Genomic DNA, 16,851 nt, shown 5'->3' with positions numbered 1-16,851 from the left:
AGTGCCTTGGCAGACGGGGGTGAAAAGTAGGCTTAGTGCCGATAGGAATACATTGAAGATTTCAAGTTTGTTCTGTTAGATTCACGGGGCAACTATGTTATTATTCGGTACAGAGAAACCATGAATATCCTAGAATAGATTGTGAAAGTGTCAAATTCTATATCAAAGATGCAGTATTTTCTTAACATCGCGAAACGTGGTGAGAGTTCTGAAGGCGGCCAGTAGAAACACGTAAACAGAACTTAACACAACATTTTTTTACTTTCACAGAGCACCAGCAGAGGTTGCCGGTGGTTAATCGTTGGCGAGAGCTATGAAGAAATGTATATTTTTAAAACACTGCCAGAAATAGTAGTTCGTTGTGAAGCCATACGTGCTGCCGACAGGCTCGCTATCCGCTGGGAGTTTTCTTTGTAGTGTAATATGCTGCCGTATGCACTAAATTTGCTTATTAAAACAGCCGTTCAAGGTGTGTAGCCTACAAAAAAGTACAAAAATCACTTCTCAAACGTCATAACAGAATGGCCCACTGTAACAAACAGTGGCGCAAACGACGCTCCATTCGAGCGCGGACGATGCCGGCATCTTGTGAACGCCATTTCTGCGAGCAGACTGGCCATTTTGGTTGTCTACTGCTGCACACTGTTTATTTATCGTAGTGTGTGAGGAATGCCTTAAAAAGTAAATTGCAGCGGGAATGTAGCCTATGAGGCAGCATGTTGGATAATACGAGGAGCCATTGCAGTAGCGAAAAGCACTCAGCAGATAGCTAGTTTTTCATGTGTATGTTGGTAATGCACATTTATCAATAAAATTTAAAAATTGATTGGCTTCAAAGTGACATAGTATACTTTGTCACACTTCTTTAAAACATCTGCTTTTTGCTTTTAACCATTTGTGTTCATTGGTGCTCTCCTAAATTGGAAAATTATTTCGTACATTGCTTGCATGCTTCTTTGGGCCATGCTCCAGACTTGTATCCTCCCTGCATTTCGCGGTGTTTCAAAAAATACCTACTCTGCCTCTGTAATTAGGTTTCATAGTTTCAAAAATGTGTTCTACTGTGTGCCGAATGACATAAGTGTACTGTGAAATTAGAAAAGTGCTTCGTAATATATTGGTTCCATCCATTCCTTGGCGCTAAGCCTTCTTTTCACCCCCAGTCCGCCCAGCCTGGCGACAGCAGCGCCACCGCATCTTGCTTACGTCACAGCTCGGTGTTTGTCTATACATGCATATTTATACCTATTCACGTGCCACTTTCATCAGTGCACTATCTCTAATACCATTTCTACTCCCACATGTAGCCTGTTTCTGTGAGTTTTCTCCAAGGTTGCTTTTCTCCTGCCGCACTATGCTTACCACCGACTACTGTCCACGTGTTGGCTAACAACCACAGTGTGTAGCCTAGGCTTTGCAGTAAGGGTTTTTCGGTCCCCAAAGGATGCAGAGTTACGAGCTTCTTTTTCTACGAAAATAGTACAGTTGTGGAAAAACAATTGGCAGCAGCAAAGGACTTAAAAACCTGCTTATATAGGAAAGTGTCATTTTGTTATTTTTGCATGCTTTTCTTTATGAAGCCCTGCATCTTCATGTATACTACCAACGAAGAAAAGACCGCTTGTGTTTCCATTACAGCAATTGGTAAATGAGGCAAGCATTCAGTTGCCATTTGAGGAACCAGAAGCTTGCAGTTATTGCTGTTTCTATTTCACATTCCGTGGCAGTTCGCTGCCATTATTGGTGTGCAAAGCAAAACATGCCACCATAATGGCATAAGTTAAGCCTGATGACAAAGTTCACGGGTGCATATGGAGGCAAATGTGGACATCAAATCCAGCATAACATGTAATCAAACTGACAGGATATTGGGGACATGATGCACAACAGTTTCAGCAATGCTGCTTGTAACAGTAGGCAAGAATCGCCAGTTACTTCTAAAGTGTTTGAAGGGCCCTTGAAACTGCTTTCATATAAGTCCTTGAAAAATGAGGCTTCAGCTGGTTCACCTAAAAACTACAGGAGTGCCCCTCAGGTGGAACAATGAAGACGGGGAAACAATAAGCAAAACACAAAGGAACAGCGTAGCGCAAGGCAGGATAAATCCTCCCAAGATGCACTTGCACATAACCCTCTTTATTTTTCCTCCTTTTGTATGTGTCATCTCCTATAGAGTGCCCTTTCATTATGTAAGCAAACTATTATGAATAAATTGTCAGGGATGCCTGCATGTGAACGAGGGTACACAGAAGAAACTGCAGGCACATCTGAAATGCCGCTGGAGCTTAAAGGGACAGAACACTAGAATTTAGGTCTCGAATTTTTTTCGGTGCAATGGAAAGATTGACGTCTAAAATGTTCCATAACGGTTTTGTTAGAAACGGTGGAAATATTTATCAGGAATTTTTCGATCAGTCTATGCGCCTTATTTTATGTAGTCCTAGCAACCGTGATGACTGGTGGTTGACAGAAAAGGCGTACCGAAAACAAATATAACATTCACTTGCCAGACAGTAATCAGACATTTTTTTGCATAGATTAACGTCCTTTTCAGTTTCACACTTAATGCTGTTATGGCACAATAACGCACGCCTCGTCAAAATTTTTAGTGGGCACTATCAGTTCATTCAATTGTAAACACTGTGGCGCCATCTAGTGGCAGAACCTGAAAGCATACCTCCCACAATGCAAAAGGAGGGGTGGTTTTTATTTAAGGACGCACTGGGAAAAGCGCAACATATAATTATGACAATCACTCCTAGAAGAAAAACGAACAGTGTGCAGTTACGAAAATCAGTGATATTTTGCTGACATATAATCATGTGGGGTACTACACTGAAAGTAATAGGGTTTTTCCGCTAGATAGCGCCTCAGATTTGAGATTTTCAATGGCAAATTAAAATTATAAAGCCTCTTTTCTTTGATATTGTAGTGCTCGACCTATACTATATGGGGCAAGATCTTCTCATCTCCACCATAATCTCGATATATTTTGGCCAGTGTTCTGTCCCTTTAAAAATTTGTTCACCCTACAGTGCCGGCACAGCTGCCACTCATGCTTATGCAAGCATTCGAGATACTGGAATCCTTTATTAAAAAAACACGTTTTTGCAAAATGTATCTTGACCCGGCATTGTGGCTGTAGGAGAAGCGTCGCAGCCTGTTATTCGACTCCTCCCAGCTATGCGTGCTCGTTCTTTGGACACCCAAGACTGCATTGTTTGAAGGGCCACATTCCTCATTCAGTCACTCCCTTCGGACTGTTCTCGACAGACCATGAAAGTTACACGTCGTTGACGGCTTTTTCGTTGATGTGGCTGGCAAAGCTTTCACTTTTAAAAAACGCACATTTCAGAAAAGTAAGTAGTGACAGCCTTAGAGAGGGCGAGATACAAAGATTTCTTATCTTTTATGATTAAAAACTTTCCCTCTTATTGCCCGTGTATTCTTGAATACATACACATTAGGCTAAATATCCTGGCAAATTGAACAGCTGCATTTCTTTGTACACAATACGAAGCTGTGAAGCAAAATGTCTGTACAGCTAGTTTACTAAACAACCGAGTCTGAGGCACTCAATATGACCAGAATTTCAGAACCATTCTCCTTCAAGACTGCTTTTTGGAGTGTTGCATGTGCTGCTTCCGATGGCACTGGCACATTTCTGTGCTTTTTCAGTGCAACTGACATTTCTGACATTCATTATTACAGCGCAAAGACTGCACAGAACAAGAACATCCGTCCGATGTGCTAGTTTCGGTGGCAGAAAAGCAGCTGAAGAACCTGAGACCTCGCCACACTAGCGAACTGATTAGGCAAAGGGAAAGAAGGAAGGTTGTTGTTTTGCCTTACCTCCCATCAGGTGTCGCACAACCTCCGAAAAATTGGAAGTCTGGTGGGGGTTGATGTAGTATTTTCAGCGCCGGAAAAACTTTCCAGGATGTGCAAAAAAGTTAATTGCACGGCTATCGAGTCACGCAGGTGCAAAGTTAAACACTGGGATCATTTTGTCCCGTGTCAAGAAGGTGTGGCGTATTCTCTGCCCATGTCCTGCGGGAAAAAGTACATCGGGCAGACTGGCCGCTGTCTCAACAAAAGGCTAAAAGAGCACAGTGATAATGTCGCACGTGTTGCTACCTCAGGCCACGTAGCCAAACATTGCAGGGACTGCTGCGCAGAACCTGATAGTGACGATCAATGTGAACCTATGTACAGGCAATGCAGTGTCATAGGGAAACACCGAGACGCATTAGCAAGACAGATTATAGAAGCTTGTATGATTATAAGATTGCAGGACCATCAGTGGCATTGTCCCAGAAAGAGGTCAATATCTAGAATGTGAAATCTGATATGTGTCGGCTAACCTCCGTTCTTGTACCCTTGCACATTTCTGTTGCTATTCTTTCACGTTTTCAGTTTTTTTTTCTCCCCCCCCCCCCCCCCCCCCCCTTCTGATCGCCAGGCGGTATAAAAACCCTACTTGTCTCGAATAAAATTTATTTGACAGTCAGCGCTGTTGTGTCCTCCTCTTGTTCTGTGCCGTCTTTACCCTGTAATAATGAATGTATGTAACCAACTCGCCCAAAATGTTGTTTTATGACATTGCTGAAAACATTGGATTATTAGTTTGCAATAGGCGTCCAATCAAATGACTCGTTTGAACACAACCAGCTCTCTGCATCTTGATGGTGAAGAGACCGCAGTGAAAGACTGCACATCTCTGCGCAGTGACCAAACAGGCGATGTTATCAATGAGAAATGCACAAAAGCAGTGTCCCGTTTGGTCAGAGAAGCTGCCACCACTCTCTGGAGTGTTTATTTAGTTATGGTGTGGTGGCACTATACACAAAAGTATACACTGGCTGGTGGTCACTCTTCTCCCTCAGACAAATCCGAAGTTCTTGGTGCGAATGGCCATCTGGATCTTGGCCCGCAGCACAGCCTTGGACGAGTAGAGTGGCAGGTATAGCCTGGAAATGCATGTGTTGGCTGTCGGCAAGTGGTGGTCGTCTGGAGGCCGGATGGTGATGCTCGGCATAGGCTGGAAGCCTTCCTCGCTGGCAGGCAGTGCTGGGCTGCCTGTCCAGAAGTACACCTGAGGAACAGAGCCAGACATTTCACCACATGCCCTCTCTCAGCCTGGCACGGGAAAGGAAGTAATGTTTGACAGCTGAAATGACACTTCCTTCCAACAAGCATGTTAAACGTTGAGTTATTTATACATCTGTTTCCAAGACCAGTGTATTGCACAATATGTATACTGTATCCTGAATTTGAAATGCACAATCTTTAGTCTGCTCCACACACCATGCAGAAATGGGCTAGTGACCACAAGATTTTGCATTCACTGAATATTGTCTACCAGAATTCCGACATTGTAAGGCAGACTATACAGTGGACAGCAACAAGCATGAGACCTTGCCTGCACCTTTCTCAGACAGAGCTTAGAGGGTGCTTATGAAATAAATGAAACGACAACCACCAAAACTATTTTGAATGCTGGAGGGGGGGGGGGGGGGGTATTAAAGCTTTGCTAGCACATGCCTGAATTTGTGAACTTTTCTTTTACGCTCAATGTCAGGTTACTGATACACTGGTAGCTTCATATCCAGAAATATTACAAAGCAGCACAGATTGTTACAATTTTAGCACCGTTTAAAAAGAAAAGGAAAGTATAGAATACAAACCAGATCCTGCTTCTCTTGGTTTGGCATTTTTTCCATCATAGACCAGAACCAGCGTTTGAACCTCAAAATTTTGTCACTACTCTCCTCTGCAAGAGAGGGGAACACCACATCAACATGTAATCAGGCAAAACTCCATGACGCAGCGATCAAAATTAATGGCACACATAAAGCTTCAACAAATGAACCTATAGTAAACAAAGTTGAACAACATATCAAACAAAAAAAATTGAACTGCGAATAGTCTTCCAGTATTACCGCTCAAGTGCGATGCAGTTTGAATTGTTTCTGAGGGGACTTGGTACATGCTCCAGGTTAAGTTGATAAACAGACCAGATACCATACACACAAAAAAACTTGGGGGGCACAATATAATGCACTTGAAGAATGAAATGCAATGCAGTACTGTTGTAAATTTATTGCTACATTGATGTTCGTGCCATTTCTTTTGTGTTCTGGTGGTTTGGCTGACATTGTAACCCTGTGGATGATAGCACAACTCTGCAGAGCCATGCCATGTCTGCCAAATGGGCTAGCCAATTCCTCGCTAGACAAGAGGTTGATGATGTCATAAGGTCATGCGACCTAGCAGAGTGCTAACAGGTCAGCAGGGTATGATATATAAAGAGACCCCGTGTGCTGTCTCAACCAATAAAGGAATTTCGAGGTAAAGACTGCACTGAATTTTTCTCTGAATGTGTACGCTAATGTCACATTAAACAGCAGCTGCACTCACCAAGCTGGTTTATGGACAGGAAATGCAAGCATGACTGTAGTTGCACAAATTAATGGTGTGAAGGCATGGTTCCAAACATGGCTATCCAGATTCAGTGGCCAGAAATAGTGCCAGCAGATATATAAATCTAAATATACTGTCATTTGCCTCTTTGTTTTCGGTGTGCAATCATAACTGGCACATCATTTGCACAGCTTAACTTACCATATGTAACCACGTGAAGAAAAAAAGAGCAAAAGAAAGGCCACACTTGGTGTTGCCACACAAAGACCAATACTGCCAATCACATGTAAAAAATGAGAGCGGAGAGAGAGGAGACAAAAAAAAAGGGGTGGGGGAATTTCGCACTTACTGCTTTCATCATTGAATGATGTATAGCTGATGAGTGCCTGTACATTGACTTCTCCGACGCCGTTGAGCAGCAGTCTGAAATCCTCTGCCGTGAGACCTTCCAGGGTGTTATTGGGAAGTACATCGTACACTCCCATCCGAATTGCCTGCAGAAAAAAAAAACACACAAAAAAAAAACACAACATACTGTAAGCTGTGTTTGTCAACCTAATTCACACTGCCTTCTTTCTAGAGTTTAGCGCACTTATAACGAATGCTTGGTTATCACGAACGAGAGCAAAGCTACCATCAAAATTATATACAATTAAACCCACTTATAATACCAATTTGAACAATACTATAACAGATATAACAATGGGCAGCCACTGTACCGTCAGGTTTGTCACGTGTTCTATGGTAAAATAAACCGCTTATTACAATGGTGTCATATTATGCTTTTGGTTACAGCAGTCAAACATGGTCACTGAAAGTCAACGCGGAAACACGGCGACCACAAAAGCGCGCGCATACGCGGAGACGTTGACAACGCCGATGCAGCGACAATATTAATAAAAAAAATTGGGACAGAGCACATTGCGCAAATGCGTAAGTCGGGTGCGCAGGGGAAGCTTTTCAGCCGCGGACACGTGGGGGAGGACGGAGTGCTTCCTCACGCAGAGAAGGAGGGAAGGCGTAAGGCGCTGCTACTAGGCACGGCCGTTCTGAGGGAGAGCTTTGAGCACGACACCACTTGTGGCCTAGACAACTCGCGTCCTCTCTGCCTATGCACGGTGGAGCAGTCCATTCTGAAGGTGCGCTGACCGTGGGGCCCTGCACTATCCTCCCCTATTTGCTTTGTCCAGGCCCCTGCTTAGCTGCTGCACATGTTTTGTGGCAGGCATGCAACAGCGTTCGTGCATGTGTCTTTCTAGCATAGTTTTTGTAGTGTGCCACCAGCGTTACCACGATCTTGCTGGTCCTGGATTTTTCGTGAACAGCAATGGAGGAACCTCCTTCAGAAAGCGCGATACAACCGGCGCAGAAGAGGAAGCGAACGGCAATACTGCTAGAAGTTAAGCAGAACATTGTACATAAGCACAAGGACAGCGTAAACGTGTGCAACTTGGTGCACAAGTACGGCCTGACGAAACCGACAGTATCAACAATGATCCGCGATGCGCTCAAGATTGAAAACAAAAGTGATGCCAGTGTTGCCCATGCAATGGTTGGCAGCCGGAAAAGGGTTCGACATTGGGCCTACAAACACTTATAACAGGCGCTCTACCAGTGGTTCTCGAACGCCCGCGCAGCGAACCTGCCGATTAGTGGCCCGATTTTAGAGAAGAAGACAAAGCACTTAGCATAATTTCTGCCGACACAGTGATGACCGAACTTTGAGCGGTAGTGACGGTGACATGTCAGGACTTGAGGAATTTTCACGTGCTGACAATACAGTCGCAACAGATGAGGAGCTGATAGGCGAGGCTGGTGTAGCAGCAGTGAAACGTGGAGGACGGTGACAGTAGCGAAGACGACGAACCGTAACCTGTGCAGGTTGTGTCTCACTAGGAGGCTTCGAGAATGATAGACTCCATGCGGGACTATATTTTTGCTAAGAACCTTCCACTGCACTATGTTCAGCAGTTGGATCCTCTGCAGAAAGATGTCGGCCAGATTGCTGTGAAAGACAACGCTTATGGATTACGGGTTTCTTCCCACTGCGAAATAAAAAGTGTAAGCTACCTCGTCCTCGTTAAATGTGTAGTTTAGAATGGTTTCTTTGTTTTTTCGGCCTAACTCGGTTATAACAATGATACCGTATACACGCGTGTAATGGCCGCACCCCAAACTTTAGAAAGAAAATTGGGAAAATAAACTTTTAAAAAATTTCCCGAGTAAAAGCCGCACCATGAGTTTCAGGAAGTTGGGCAGTGCCGTCTACTGTGCAGTGCAAGAAATACGAAACGTTTTGTGGTTACTGCCGCCAGGTGGGGCCCAAAAATCAAGTGAAGGTCAAAATGAAGCGTAAGGTTAGAAGTAGAATTGCCAATAAGAATTAAGAACTAAATATTTGAGGAAAAAAAAGTCGAGCATGGGGGCAGCGGCCACCACCTCCGTTACAAAGGGGGCGCTCCTAGCCGCAGCGATGCCCGCCCGTTACAAAGGGTGAGGCCAGCAAATCCAATCCAATCCAATCCAAGTCTGTTCGCTTTTCCGTTTTACAGCCATTTCCTCGATCGCCCGAAGCATATCACGTGCGATCTCGCAATCGGAACGCATCGCTGCTCTGATTTGTTCTGCGCTCGTGAGCTGGAGATTTTCTTTTTCCTTGATGGGAAAATATGTTAGTTATACCGCTCACTTTAAGCTGAAAGTGATTCACTATGCGAAAGAAGAAGGAAAAACAGCGGCTGGACGAAAGTTCGGCGTTGACGAAAAATGTGTACGGCGATGGTGCTACCAAGAAGATGCCCTCAGGAAAACAAATGTTCAGAGGCGCACTTTCCGTGGGAAGCAGAGCATGTTTCTGGAAGTTGAAGACTCACTTCTCGAGTATGTGACGGAGACGCGGCGCAACGGCTTTGCTGTTTCGACTGAGATGTTGCGCATGAAAGCGCTAGACATTGCACGCAGCAAGAGGATTGCGGCTACCGTGTTTAAAAGGGGACACCCCTCTTAAAACTTTTTTCCTTATTTATGGATAGATCTGACTGAAACCTGCACTGTTAATATATTTTTGCATGCTTATTTCAAATATGTGATTAGTTTTCTTGTAGACGAAATAGTTTTCAAAATATTACCTAATTCATGTTCTTCATTTGGAGGCGAGTTAATTACTAAACACTTTATGGCATGATGAGAATAGACCTGCCAGAGTGATCTAGAAGGATTATAGAGTGCCGCTAGCCATGAATTAAGGTGCTAGAAATAATAACTGTACATATTTAAGCCCTATTGCACTGTCCAAGAGTTTTTCTTTCTAACAAGACAAGAATGAGAGCTGCAGCACAAAGAGATATCTCTCCTCCAAAATTGCAGCACACTCAAAATTGCAGTTTTGAGAAAATGAGGAAAAACATTTCACAGTATGTAGGTGTAAATTATGTCAATGACTGATATGACAACAAGATCAGAAACAAGTGTAAAGTGATCTAAAGCAAAAATTAATGGCCTATACCAATTTGAGCCAAAGTCGTGCAATAGGAAACGTTTGAAAGCAAAGGTCCATTTGGGTGCCCTAGACAAGATAACCTACTCAGTAAATTTTCCCTTCTGGTCACTGCGTTTACCTTGGTTTCATGAGAGTGGCAGGATTCCCTTCCTAAAAAAAAATTATAGCAATAGCAAGAACAGGACCGGAGATATTGATCTCCTCCAAAATTTCAGCACCCTCAAAAATTGAGGGTGCTGTTGAGAACACAACGAAAAACAGTTCAGAAAATTTAGATTTAAGTTACGGCAAGGTCTGACATATCAGTGTATGATCAGAAATGGTTGGAAAGTAAATTAAAGCAAAAATTAAAGTTCTATCTCAATTTGGGTCAGAGTCAAAGTTCACCATAAAAAACAAAAACAAAATAAAGGCGGTCCATTTTGGTGCCAAGACAATCTGAAAATCTTTTTTCAGTAAATTTTCCCCTACGGTTATTACATTTACCTTGGTGTCAAAAGATACATGAGGTTAGCTTTCTAGCAAAAGAAAATAACTGTAGCAAGAGCAGGACCAGAAATAATGATCTGCTGACTGTGTCCAAAATTCAATTTTGAGAAATCGGCGAAAAACGTTTTGGGCATATTTTTGAGTTACTAAGGCTAACAGCAACTCGATAAAATGAGTTATGACTGGTTTTTGGTGTGAATGCACCAATTTCCATCGAGATAATTGCCCCTGCAACTCAGACGCAAGTTTCATTTGACAAAGTTTGCTATTCCGCATGCCGTGCGTGATGCTGTTTCGCGATTGCCGCTGCCGCCACGCTACTAACTTTTCTGAGTGTTGGATCTTTTGCGCCCATGAAAACTGCTTAGGTATCACTTTTTCATCTGCATCGTCGTGATTATGATGTTCGCACGCGGCAGAGATCTTCTCGAGGAAATCGTTCGCTCTCCTATCTGTCGTGCCGAGCACCATCGGCTTCGCCCTTATCGGCCCATCACGGAGCGTCGGTGCCATGGTAGAAGAACAAATGGTAGCGGTAGCGTAACTCCCATAGAAGCCTGCGTGTCGACTCTGAGCAAGGCTTTAGTTTCCCAGCGCCCCCTGCGAACTGTGAGGCAAAACAAACACGTGACGTTGCTTGTGACGTCACAGTGACATACATTTGGCGGGGAATTTGGTTGTCTTCTTACTTATGAACGCAAAACAAGGCCAACAACGACGAAGGCAGAACGATGCTCGGGTAAGGCAGAAAAATGGACACCGTAACTGTTCAGCCAACTTTACTAGACATGGATTTCTACTGTCAAGTTTCACGTTAACTAAAATGTTAGGCATCTTTAACCACCTTATCATAGCATCGTTCTGCCTCCGTCGTCGTTAGCCTAGTCTTTCGTCGTGCGTCATGTAAACGCATTCTGGGGCTTATTTTTTTGGGCACGTTTGTGAACAAAGGTTTTCAAGTGAATTCGGCAAGCACATGGATAGAATCACATGGCTTGAGGCATTTCACTAAGGGCATAAATGAGTGAAGCTGTGCTGCATAGAAAGCCAGGCTTTATTAATTCAAGATTACTCACATAAACGCTTCACGACAATGAAATATTTAAGTGTAGGAAAGCGACCACCGCTATTCGTCACAGTCTTCATGAAATCCTCGTGATAACAAAATGACCTGAGCGTAGGTTTCAAACGAGACGCGGTGAGATTATAAAAGGGTAAAAGATCTTGCTAAGAAACAAAGCACATATCAGTGTCAAAGAACAAAAAACAAACGAACGGAATAACTAACGCTAGCGCTAGAACGCCAACCTTTAAGAGCTTAGGTAAGCAATTCAAATTGGGATTGCTAGTATTTAGAAGTTAATGCATCTGAGAAGTGAAAATATCTACGATATAGCTTCGCTCCAATAAATCTCGCCCTGTTCACGATTTCTTTATTTTACTCGCGCTTCATTTGCCACTGAGAGGAGTCAATGTGAGGTTACAAATTTACAACTTCAGTATTTAACATGTTCATGAGAAAGATCCCATTTACAATAGGAACATCACTGTGATAACAGCTTGTTGTTGTTGTTGTTGTTGAAAACATTTATTGTCCAACAGAGAAGGACCACACTGCCTGGGCCGCTCTGTCTCACCCCCCTGTAAGGGGGAGGGGACTTAGCGGCCCAGCCGCACGGGATGGTCGCATTAGATGCTGGCCGGTTTGGTTTCGCCGGCGGCCTCTGCTGCCAGTTGGACGGCGGTGAGTTGGAGCTCAGGGTCCGAGCTTCGCAATAAGGTTTCCCAGGCTTCCCTACTGCTAATGTTTTGCGCCCTGCCTGGGGAGTAAGCGCACTCCCAAATTATATGGTCGAGGGTTCCTCTCGCCCCACACTTTTTACATTTATCGTCCTCGCAGTCCGATCGGATATGTTTATTTAGTACTGGGTTTGGGTATACTCCAGTCTGCAGGCGTCTCCACGCCATTGCCTGACCTCTATTTAACGCCGTGTTTGGTGGGGGGAAACGCCTCCGGCATTGCCTGTAGTGTTCTGTAATGTCTTGATACGAAATTAATCGCCCTTCTCTATTATGTTCTGCCTGAGCCGAGCCATCCTGTACAGCTCGGAGGTAGAGATCTCGAGCTGCACTGTGGGCCGCCTCGTTACCGCTGACAGATTCGTGCGCCGGGGTCCAGATGATGTTGATCGTCCTATCAATCACTCCTTGTGTTAAAATTTTGGTGGTGAGGGGGTTTACCCTCTCCCTACTGAAATTTTGGATTGCAGTTTTACTGTCGCTAATAATATATCTAGCTTTGGTGCCAACGCAAGCGATCGCTATCGCAGCTTCCTCCGCTATCTCGGTTTCTTTCCCTAGTATGGTAGCCACCGTGATGAGGGTGCCTCCCCCATCTACCGCCGCTATGGTCATGTATCGACTGTGTCTGTTTCCTGCCGCATCTACGTAGGCAACTTCATTTGTGGGTTTGCTCCGATATATTGTTTCTATCGCTTCCGCCCTTTTCTGTCGCCTTTCCCTATTAAACTCAGGGTGCATGTTTTTGGGTAGGGGAGGGATTCTTAGGTGCGCCCTGATTTTCCTGTCAATGTCAACCCTTTCCTTTTGCCCCCTGTCTGTGGCTATTCCAAGGTTACTTAGCGTAGCTCTTCCCACTCGCGTCGTGCTGAGTCTTTCAAGTTGCGAGGTTTTAACCGCTTCCGTGATTTCTGAAATCGTATTGTGCAGCTAAAGCACGTTCAGCAAACGTTGGTGCGGTAATACGACGCAGTAAGCAAAACACGCAGCAAAGGGAGTGGAACGGAAGGCTTTGAGCAATGCGACAGGCGTCTTGGGGGCAATAAAATCTCACCTTCGCCGTTCAATTAAAACATGCAGCGATACGCCGCTCATGCAGACGTGTATCCGAAAAACAAGCCACCACTTTTGCGACATGCCTGAGAGGCCAAGCCGAGCCGCCGAGCTGTGACGCAGCATTGTCCCATCGTGCCATCGTCCGGAAATGCGCACATGCAGCGGCAATCAGTTTCTCATCGAGCACACACAGTCTTCGCCTTGCTGTAAAGCTCTACCACAACCAGCAGAATGAAATACTGTTTGGTACAGATAACCCACTCTGTACGCAGCATGCAACGATGAACGTTGAACCGGGGCCGATGACGCACCCATACCGCGGATGAAAAAAGCCTTGGTCTGAGCCATTTCTGAGCTTTGGGCAACTACGCAGCGGATAAGGAATGGCCGAGAGAGGCCGTTAGAAACAAGTTGAAATATTATTATAAATGTGACACGTTTTTTCTTACGCAAAAACAAAAACTGCATACGGTCCTGAGCGAGAATATTATGTTTACTTTCTAGTTCTTTGGAGTTCTGGCAGATGTTATTTTCTGTGCGCTAATAATTTGCCTCACAGTTCGCAGGAGCCATCATCATCGAGTTGATGCCGCTGGCAGTAGGCAGCTGCACGCATTTTCTTCCAAGTTGCGCGACCAGTTGTACATAGACCTTGTCGGTGCTTCGTCGCTGATTGCTGATAACAGGATGCCGCGTCACCGGCGCGCCTCTTTTCTCTACCTTTCTTCGGTTTTTAGGCTAGTATGACGCTCGAACCTAAATTTTCCCTGTTTTACGCCGTGGTCGTGACGACGGAACTTCGCTAAACCAGCCAGGCCTAACTACGCGACCTTTTCAAAATGGCGCCAACCCGCAAGCAGCCGACGCCGGCAGCCAACCAAAAGTGGTCGTCTGGGTCACATGCTTTCGAAGCCCAATAGCAGCGCGCGTTTCGCGCAAATTTGTCCCTTTCTTTTCCGCTTCGGGCGTTCGCTCGCGGATGCCGACCATAGCATGAGAATAGCCTGAATCACATCTTTCTAACGAGACCAAAATGATGCCGGTGGAGCGCGCATTTCTCGATTTGCGGCCGATCAAAACTCGGCGCGATTTGACCTCAATTTAAAGGGGCCAACGTTCAGATTCACAACTTTGAAGCGCTGTAATGTGCGGAATATGCGGTATTTTTCAACCTAAATTTGCAGATAGCTGTGGAAACGTCTCAGGACCACGAAAATGAAGAAATAAAAAAATAGATTTTTAGACCGATTTTAGGCCGCAAAGAGCCATGTCCCCCCTTAAGGGGGGACATGGGTCTTGAGCAATATTTTCTTAATATTTGCCCTGTCAGTATGAAATTTGCAGGGTTTATGTAAATTCTAGTGCTGGTTTCAAATATGTTGTTAGTTTTCTTCTACATAAATTTGCTGAGTAGTTACAGCAACTTTGCTGTTCCAAACTTGCGGGAAGCTTGTAAAAATATCTACTGAAGGGAAATTGCTAAAATGCACATGGATCTGTTCCTGAATGTCTAAGGAACACAATAAAACAAGTTTTGTGCTCCTGCCTTACTACAAGCCAAAGTTATGGAAGTTTTAAGTTTCAGCTTCACAAGTGCAACCACCCCCTTTCTACATCTTCTTATGTTTAAAAATTTTTCATGCAGTTGAGACCTTGTATAATAGCTTTATTAAGTTCCTTTACCACTCACGAGCCAGTAAAAGAAAAAATCATTACAATCTAGCGAGTAGGACAGCCACAATGCCACCCGCAAAATAGAAGGGTAGGCAAAATTTTCATTTTGAGAAAAATGGAAAAAACGAATTGCAATGTCAAACACTAATTTAATCAAACAAAAACTGTAGAAATGCAGGCCACTGTGGCCTAGAAGGCTCCTGGACAGTAATCTGCATTGGGTTTGCCCTTCTGCTTTCGTTTTGCTGCAGTCTGAAAAGCTGCAGAGGAAGCACGCTTCCTCTCTGCTCTCAGACATTCACTGGTGCAATGCACACGTTTGCAATTTAAAATGGCTATAAACCTCCAGGAATGTAGTCTCTTTGCTTTCCAACATCCAAGTGTCGCCTCTTTCATTTTGATTTGCAGTTGCAGCACATTCAGTTGTCACTTTTTTTTTTTTTTTTTTACGTACGTCGTTTTGCTACGTCCTCGCATCAAGACCGAGGTGAGGAACGTTTATTACGGAAAAGAAATGTAATTTGGAGCTGTTTGCTGCTTCCCAGTGTTCTGCATTGCACTGGAAGCAAGTAAATTCCCTAAGGACTATGAACGAGGTCCGATCGGCGCAAACGCGCGGCGAGCTCTACGAAGACGACGTGTCCCGCAGTTTACGCATTGGAGTATAAGTTTGACGGCGATTCCTTATCCCCATTCACTTTTTTAAATGCCAATATCGCCGCCGTATGTTTTACGCTTCGCCAATCTCGGCAAACTGTTTAGATCCGACGATCGTGAACTCCGCATCGCCAAGCGGACTGTCTGCCGCGCTGCCGTCATCGTTACGAACACAATCCGTCTACCGCTTCGTTGCTGGAGTTGGCGCGAGTTCAAGCTTTTCATGTTTTGAGCTTATCTTTCTGTTCATCTGCGGCCTGCGTTATCACTGTCGCGGCGGGTGCGACCACTGGCAGTAGCAGTCCCCCGTGCTGGGGAACACGCTAGGCCTACTTCAGGCTCGTACACACGATCGTTCGGCGCACGATTTTCGTCGGCCTGAGCGCGCACAGCCGGGGCAGGGCATCACTTGAGATGATTATTCAACTACTTTTTTCACTTTTTTCACAAATTCTTGCCATGAACGCACCTCGCGGTTCGGAACCAAGCGCGGCCGGCGTCACGTCTCCGCCATCTCCTCGCGGCTCGGGCGCGCCGAGCAGACGCCGTCAGCCAGCTCCACCAATGCGGGGACGCCTTATCGTCACGTGCACCCCGAAAGCCAATGGGATTGCAAATGCCACGTTTTCTTTTTTGCTATTTTTTATGCGACCAATGGGCGAATGTAAACAGCAGAGGCGGCAATTAGAAGATGAAAGGCGGCTCTTTCGAATGAGACCAAGATGGCTACGGGCCCGCACAAAATGGGAGCTACGCCTCGCGGAAAATGGTTGTTTCGGGGGTCGTTTTCGGGCCAAATTTGGGCGACATCGATTATATAAATTGGCATTGTGACTAAAATACCGACCCTAGAGATGAAAAACTTAGCATATAGGTAGATAAAGAGCTACTGATTTCGCAAATCACATTTTCTAAAAAGTGATTTTTTCGCGATTTTTTGGTCCGAAAGAATAGTGTCCCCCCTTAAAGCCAGCAATGGGTTTCATGAAGCGCTTCATGAAGCGAAAAACCTGCCCATTCGCCGTCACACGACGATGTGTCAACGTCTACCCGAGGAGTATGGTGAGAAGCTTCTGCAGTTCCACAAGTTTGTTATCAACAAGCGCACAGAACATGAGCACCTTCTCTCTCAGATTGGTAATGCCGATCAAACCCCGGTCTGGTTTGACGCACCCCAGAATGTGACAGCCGAGGCGAAGGGGAAGAAGAGCGTGCGTGTGCTTATATAGGGGAGTGAAAGGCAGCAATGCACT

The 16,851-nt window shown here is 44.9% G+C and overlaps 1 protein-coding gene across 7 annotated transcripts in view; it reads right to left on the bottom strand.

Annotated features, from left to right (window-relative positions):
• Nucleotides 1–4,774: 4,774 nt before the first annotated feature.
• The window catches only part of hyd (E3 ubiquitin-protein ligase hyd), a 264,107-nt gene continuing 252,030 nt past the window's right edge, over nt 4,775–16,851 (bottom strand). For all 7 annotated transcript variants that reach the window (XM_084607224.1, XM_084607031.1, XM_084607166.1 and 4 more), the window contains 3 exons: nt 6,773–6,917; nt 5,688–5,773; nt 4,775–5,095 (listed from right to left, as the gene is read on the bottom strand). In XM_084607224.1, the coding sequence (XP_084463350.1) occupies nt 4,883–5,095; nt 5,688–5,773; nt 6,773–6,917 (444 nt within the window). In that variant the 3' untranslated portion in view covers nt 4,775–4,882. The remainder of the gene's footprint in view (nt 5,096–5,687; nt 5,774–6,772; nt 6,918–16,851) is intronic.

Source organism: Amblyomma maculatum, chromosome 1 (assembly GCF_055883805.1).
Source record: "Amblyomma maculatum isolate TAMU_Amacu chromosome 1, ASM5588380v1, whole genome shotgun sequence".
Classification (NCBI taxonomy): domain Eukaryota; kingdom Metazoa; phylum Arthropoda; class Arachnida; order Ixodida; family Ixodidae; genus Amblyomma; species Amblyomma maculatum.
The sequence above is the reverse complement of the archived record's forward strand: the minus strand, read 5'-3'. Positions and strand labels throughout refer to the sequence as shown.